Source organism: Fusarium fujikuroi, chromosome FFUJ_chr12, assembly GCF_900079805.1.
Source record: "Fusarium fujikuroi IMI 58289 draft genome, chromosome FFUJ_chr12".
In the NCBI taxonomy this organism is placed as follows: Eukaryota; Fungi; Ascomycota; class Sordariomycetes; order Hypocreales; family Nectriaceae; genus Fusarium; species Fusarium fujikuroi.
Window position 1 is genome coordinate 331,690 of NC_036633.1, and position 7,459 is coordinate 339,148.

The 7,459-nt window shown below is 49.6% G+C and overlaps 1 protein-coding gene across 1 annotated transcript; it reads left to right on the top strand.

Moving 5' to 3' along the window:
* Window positions 1-5,710: 5,710 nt before the first annotated feature.
* Window positions 5,711-6,028, top strand: FFUJ_14201 (uncharacterized protein; the record flags this gene model as incomplete). The annotated part of the gene is made up of 1 exon (XM_023571155.1): window positions 5,711-6,028. One exon carries the CDS (start codon window positions 5,711-5,713, stop codon window positions 6,026-6,028), a length of 318 nt encoding a protein of 105 aa, XP_023438213.1.
* Between the last annotated feature and the right edge of the window lie 1,431 nt (window positions 6,029-7,459).

Sequence of the window (7,459 nt, forward strand, 5' to 3'; positions counted from 1 at the left end):
AATGCCGGCAGTGCGAAGTAGACGCGGCTGTTCATTTTCTTCTGTCTTTTCTCTTTTGTCCCTTTTCTTCTGTCCTTTGTACATACTCTCATTATTTGGCTTACTATTTCTCCGCATGGGTTCGTTGGGGGATTGGTAGTTCTTACAATTTCAATACGCAAGTCATTTGGTCATTTACTCGCATGAACTTGACCTTCAACAACAGCGTGTTGCCCCTTCACCACCCACCGCCGAGCCTGAACAGCAGTTGTGGACTGATACTCAGGTTGCCGGTAATTTTGAAGGTGTTCACCTTCCTGATGATACGCTGCAAGGCAGAGGTGGACGGGGTGAAGCTTCGACCATCGCCGCGATAGGTCCACTGCTGCCATTCGACGGGCCACAGCCACTGATTTGGTAGCTAGTTATGTCAAATGGTAAGCAGCTGAACATGACACTTGATTCTCAAGACACTCGACACTATCAGAAGCAGTAAAGTTGGTATCGTAAATGAATGTTTGATCTTAAATCACTCTGGAAACCCAGGTAGAGAAACATGCCATTCCTCGTAGCGCAGAGCCCCTGAGTTGCGACGCATAACTTTCAAGCACTCAAACTGCCGGCAAAAAGGTAGTAAGAGACACTAGAAAATGCATCTCTGCTAAAGAGTTGTAAATATACCGAGGGTTCGCCGTCAGACAAAGGTGCATGTCCCTTCCTCACCAGCGCTGTATTCTGATCATCGCGGCGATCATGGCTTTTTGACTGGCGACTTGAAAACTTACATAACACATCTTATCTTTCCTCATTTTTATTATACGTTAGGCATTATTGAGCTTAATCTTACCTTGCTTCTGTTGAGACCCGCGAGTATTCCATTGGATCAGTGTCTTCCTCTGGTTGTAGATTGCAGGTCTTCGACAGTCGATGAACCACCGGAACTGCCTCTGACTTTTCCCTCTGTGAGTCAGGAGATTCGTTTTCGTTGCTTCATCGTAAGGCCCTGTGGTCGCTGATCCACATCCGATTCCCAGTTCAATTCAATCTACAAAAATACTCGTGTACTCTCCAGCGAAGTTGGAGGTTCTCTGTCTACCGCTCTATTGGGCGTTGTCGTGACGTTGGCGGCTGGGTCGTCGTCTCTGCCACGGTTTGGTGTGATGGGATGGCCCGCCGCGTTCTCTGCAACCATGTTGATCTTTTCGCCTACTGCACGCGTTCTTTCTCGTGTATTAACCAAATAAAGTGCCTGATTGTAATGCAAATATAACTTCCTATTTCGAAGAGCTTGTTGTCGCTGACCAAATTGCGTTCATTAGCCTTAGTGGTAAAGAATTCCAAGAGTTCCTCCACAGTTACAAAGGATCTATTGCTGCATATGAACTCTACGGCTGTCGTCAGGCTTTAAGCTTTATCACAATTGAGAGCCTTGCTCAACTGCTCCATGTTAATGCGTCGAATTCATGGTAGCATCAGCGCCCGAAAGTTCGCGGCGAAAATTCCGATGACACTTGATATACAAAGGTAGCTGGTTAAATGCAGCGTGAATCTCGCCCCATCAAAGAGCCATAAGAAGCCGTCCGGGATAAGTCAGAGCGTAATCATCTCGGGTCTACTATCCAGGTTACGCCTCTCAAGCTCTCTGGTTGACGCGAGCTACCAAGTTAGTATCGCCTCGGCCATTTGATCATGATAACGAAAGATCTGGTAAAACCTGACCGTCATGCTCACTTCGATGAAATTTCGCACTGAGGTGGTTGGACGCCGCCTAAGAATAATTTGAGTAGTCGAAGCGCGAAATCTACCCTGTAGTTGTCATGCTGAAAAGAGTCGGACACGAAATTGAAAGAACCCGATTGCAATGGTGAGAGCACCATCTCCAGTAAAACGCCGAAAACTATCTCATAGCCTTGAGAATATTTCAGTGACGGATAGATAAGAAATATTGCCAACAATTGAATCAGCTTAGTCTTCTGATGAGCGCCTGCTCAACTCCTGCAGGGGATGATTTCCACTAACGTTAAGAGACGAGCCATGTGTTGACACACAGCGACTTGTTTATCGTTCGGGCATCTCAGCCCTGACCTCTTTTTGTTTATCTCCAGATTTTGTAAAATGCATATAAACTGAGATCTGGCTCAGGTTTGATCGATTTTTAATATACGGTAGTTAATTCCGCGATGCAAAACAACTCATCGAGCCTCAGGGTCATGAGCGTATCGCCAGCAAAAGCCACTAAATCGAACCCCAAGTAGTAGCAGCGCTAAGCGGCCCACTATTCAAGTTGCTCCCCCACTGAGAAACGCTGCTCCTGACTGCCCGTTTAATTGCACTGGTGACTCTTGCGACAAAACTTTCGCTTTCTATTTCCATCTAGCTCTTCGTTTGCCTCCCATAAAGACGCTATCGCTTATATATGGCTGAAAACAGGACCGATAATGGGTTGGAGCAGGGTAGATTGAAGAGCGATTATTTGAACAATTCTAAGGGTTCTTTAGACTGTCATTAAGTTGCGCTAAGAGATGGCCTGGGGTAATTGATGGTTGTTGATCTGGCGGGGCTGATGAGCAGTAAAATTACGGGGCGTTTGTCGCAAGAGCAGAGTCTTCATTGGAGGAGCTATCAAGCTACCACAGTGGATGGCTAGGCTGCTCCCGTAGCGCTAGGTGGTGGGCTGCTTCGCGTGACGGATTTCTTCACTAATACGCCATTTGACTCTGGCATCCCAAGCTTGCAAGAAGCCACCCGTCAGCCATGGCAATAATCTTTCCACATTCATCCCACCTCTCGCAAATGCGATATTCGACATCCCACGAATGCCTCACACACTTGCGCAGCATCAGCATCTACCCAACGATTAGTGCTGCAATCGGAGCTCGACAGATATAACAGTCTAGTCTACCTGCGCCATGCTGAAACCCTCAATAGACGCGTCGACATCAATTACCAACATCGAGCAACCCGAGTCGAGACGCTTGCCCGCTACAGCTCGACAGGACGATGGTAGCACCATTGAGAATTGAAAAGATCGTCAAGTCGAGCAGCCCCCGAGCCGAACGGCGCTTCACAGGAGCTCCAAGGGTAAGGGCAAGCCACAGTTGATGAGGGTTTCCTCAAGGTCATCTCGACCGCGCACGGTATTTTCAACAAGAACTCCTCGACGTCTGCCGCATAGCGCCAACTCCGAGAATCGAAATCTTCCCGAGAGAGCGCGCTTAGCGCGTTCACAGCGCCAAAAATCAGCATTAACAAGCCGTTGATCTCGACGACAAGCCATCCCCAGCACGACCCCAAGCGATGGGTAATAACGCGATCCTCAAGTTCACGCCGGCTGTGGGCACGATGCCCCGACTCCAATCTGATACACCCCGATTCCTCTCGCAAGATCGATCTACATAAACGGTCAATGTTGCGCTAGCCGTGCCGAGACATGTCTCAAGCCTGAACTCTTCATGAGCTTCCAGCGCATCTCGAAAAGCATATAATTGACCGTCCAGCCCTACGACTACGCAAGCCACTGATGAGGGCGCCTCGATACAGCCTAGATGGGAGTTCAAGATCCAGTAGCAGACTAGATACTATCCCCTCGTCCTTCACGATCATTTCCAAGACGCTGACCCGTGACGCGGTACATCAGCTTCTTTAAGCTCTCCGAGACGCATCTCAACAGCGGATAGAGGAACAATGCCGTGAGGAGTGAGTCAGTCTGCCAACAGTATCCCCGATCTTGGCGTACAGCAGCTGCGGTGCTGAAGCTCGTTCCGGGGGTTATTGAAGATGGAGGACATGGCTGTGCTGTGCGGATACCTCAAAATTATCGCATCGCGTCAGGTCCGACAATTGACGATGCGAATGAGAAATCAATGTTCGCCTCCGAAATTGTCCGGGTTCGTACGCTCCTCAAGCTACACACTATGATACGCTGCTCCCTTTTCTCATCGATGGAGGTCTCGAGTTAGCTGAGTCTCAAGGTAAGTTCGCTGGCTTTCTGTCGCTCAACTTTGACTCAAGAATATAGCTCCTCAATTCTTTGCCCACTCGATAAGGTTATCCGAGAAAACCTCCTCTACGTCGCCCGAACATTGCTTGCCACCAACCCGACGTCGATATTATGAGAACCACATGGAGGCAATTTCGCCCGGGAGATGTGGAAAGCTCGTGGGATGACATGACTGTCAAAGGACCGAACGAGCAAAAGAATACTTGCCGGTAACTGTTTACGAGATCAAATCCGCACTGATGAAAGAGCTTGAGGGGGAATAGGTTGTTTCGAAGAAAGATTGCCAAGTCTGGGACCACAGACGCCACATGCGATTGGAGGTCAGCAGCCAGCTGAAGCTTTAGGAGCACCTGAACTGGCCAAACCAGGCGAAGCCGTGGAGACAGCGAAACCGGTCGACGCCGCAAAGGCAGCTGAACCTGTGGAGATTCCTGTACCAGAATCCACTGCAACCAAGAGAAAGGCTGATGAAATCTCCCAACTGACGCCGGAACGGAATCTTGAACCATTCTCGAGAGATCTGGTACAGAGTTTCCTCTAACATGACCTTTCGGCTGTCCATCGGAAGCAAGAGGCATGTATGAACTTGAGACCAACGGAACCAAGAAGGGGACTAGCTCAATCAGTGGGCAGGCAAAGCCGATGCTCTCTTTTGTTATTGTCTTGTACTGTAAGGGGTATCCGTTTTTCGCTCGTTACCACCCTTCCTCTTGGCTCCAGGCTCAATGCCGTCGATCCCCAGACGGATATCCTCTCCCACCATCGGCTGCTTTTACGAACAAAGCGTAACTTTCGGAAACACCCCAATAGAACGAAGCACCAAACAGTCAAATACACGATACCGATGCAGATGGAATCTAATATCTGCTACATGGACGACCTCCGAGCACAAGGATATCTACTGAACCATTGAAGAGCGAACTAAGGGGGACTCTTGAGGTGACAACTATGGAGGACACCAACACCTCGAGTTGTGGATATCAAGTCGCGTGCTTCCCAAAGACTTGGAGACTTTCCACCAGCACAGGTTACTGCTCATCAAACTTGCCGCGTCCGCTCTTGCCTACGTGCTCGTCCTGGAGAAAGGCACGACAACCCACGGTCCTGCAAACAAGACGGGGGCCACTTTCTACGACTCCTCAGAAGCCTGCTTGATCTTGATTACCCGGTTATGGATGGAAGCTTGGTAAATCTCGACCTCAGTCTGCTGAAGCCGGCTCCAAGGACTCGTGGGGTCCCAATTCCTCGGCCAAGCCTATGTCGAGGACAGCCTCTTTGAAGTTCGGCGCACTCAGTTCCTACAGCTTGAATCAAGATAACAATAAGCATCTCTCGCTTCTTAGCTCTGCTGGGTATTGTGATGCCTCTGTTGTTGATGCATCCATTCGCCAGCCCCAGCAGTTGTCCAAGATCTTCTCGACGACGGGGACGCCAACTTCATTGCTCTGAGGAACAGCGGGAATGGTGAAGCTTCAAGTCTCTAGCGTCATGGTCTGGGGGTATTTTTTGCAGTCCAACGTGTCTTGATAGGATTCGGCTGGCTTCCTCGGTCCACCCAAAGCCTCATCAACTGGATGAGAAACCCTCCTCTGTCAAACGCCAGGTGCTATACATTTTGCTTCATTTCGGTGGGACACCTCACACTGGAGTGAATCACTCCTTTCGCAAGATGGGGCAGCAATCTTATTGAATGGTGAAGAAGATCTCACATCGAAGGGGTTCCGAAGATCGATGCACGCCGGGAGGATCAAGAGGAGCGAATTTGAGTCTGCGGTGCCAGGAGCGACCCAACCAACATCTGCTTACGCTGCCTCAAAGGATGCTCATGGATTTGCAGAGTGGCTTGCTGGCGTCATCAGAACCCTCGACCACATTAGCAGGCCCGACGGTGCAACGAAAGGAGCCGCAGGCAAGACTCCCGAACCGAAGACCCGAACGAACGAAGGCACCGGTGCAGAACCGTCTCACCGAAGTACACCAGAATTTGCCTGGACACGACCGCGAACATGCCGACCTTCCGTCTTCTGTCGTTCTCTCTGGCAGTCGTAGGGAGGCCAAGCTTGTCATCGACCCACTGGAGCTTTCATTTCAACTGAGTACCGCATGGCCATGTCGTCATTGCTAGCATCGCAGAGGCGGAATGGTTTCGAGATGGTGGAAAATTATGTTGCATTTCAAGGATGCGATCCAGGTGCTGCTCGCAATCCACGATAGATGAGTCGCAACTGGCTTACGGGCTGGCAACTCATGAGTAATGCGTTGATGACATGTGCCATTTCTAGTGGCAGATCACCTCTTGGTATATCGTATATCCCGAAACTTGCGATTTCTTGCGGCGTGGTTGACTTGCGTTGAGATATGAACCGGCCAACTCAACTACACGAATCTCGAACCACAACATTCTAGTCGTTTATCGAAAACATCAGCCAGCCGGCGATTTTGAGTGTGTCGCTATTTTTGAGATGAAGTCGAGCTGAGTTATTATACCTCGCAGTTATCGGACTTGTTCTCATAGATCTGGGTTCCAAGCCTTGTTGAACGGTGCACTGCAGGGGCGATCAGTGACGGCGCACATGAGAGAGACGATTGCGGCCTTTTGAGAAATGGTGAAGTCGATACTGAGTAGTCTACAGTGATCACGGAAGAGATACCCCTAAGATTGATGGTATGACCTCTTTTGTCGGTGGACGTGAGACGCTGCCCTCGCCATCCGAGTTCAGCCGTTGCTGACTCCTAAAACTGATCCGGAATAAAGTGTACAGAGACATCCTGTAATGTTCTGACAGAATGACTTCTCCCCACAGACTGAAAACGAGAGCAAACTTAGATATTTGACGGAGAAACTTTGAGCTTCCACGGCGATATATCTCCTACTTCTCGCTGAAGACCCCCGAAAAGAGAAGAAGTTCTCCATTCCATCATGCTGCCGTTGTCTCAGGGTATCAACTTCACGTAACCGCCGTTGATGCGAGTCAAGCTGCGATTTAGTAGGTACCGTGACGATGCTAGACTACAAAGACACACTCTCTATACTAAACTGACCTGCGTGAGGGGACAGTAGTGAGACATCCCTAACATCGAACGGAGTGAATGGTGGTTGATTGCCTTTGCTTGGCAACAATATATGCCAAGATGCGAGAGGCACCTTCATCTGTCATTTGCGGAAGGGTCTAGGTAGGGCGATGAATGATACGAAGTTCTGGTATACCAGACCAGCCACTATATCGTGAAGTTCGATGGCGGCGATGTCCTTTCCACAATGCTTCTCTTTGCTGGGGCCATTGACGAGGCTGCTCTCAGGCAGCTACAGGCCTGCAAGTTCCATAACCTCATCTAAGTTCGCCTTGTCCAATGAGATCTCATGCAAGACGGATAAAATCCAGAAGTCCGTCATCAGATATTGCGGCAGTCCCACCTCGCCATCTCGAGAAAGCCTACGTGGTCATGGAGATCGATGGATGTAGATCATTGAGGATAGTT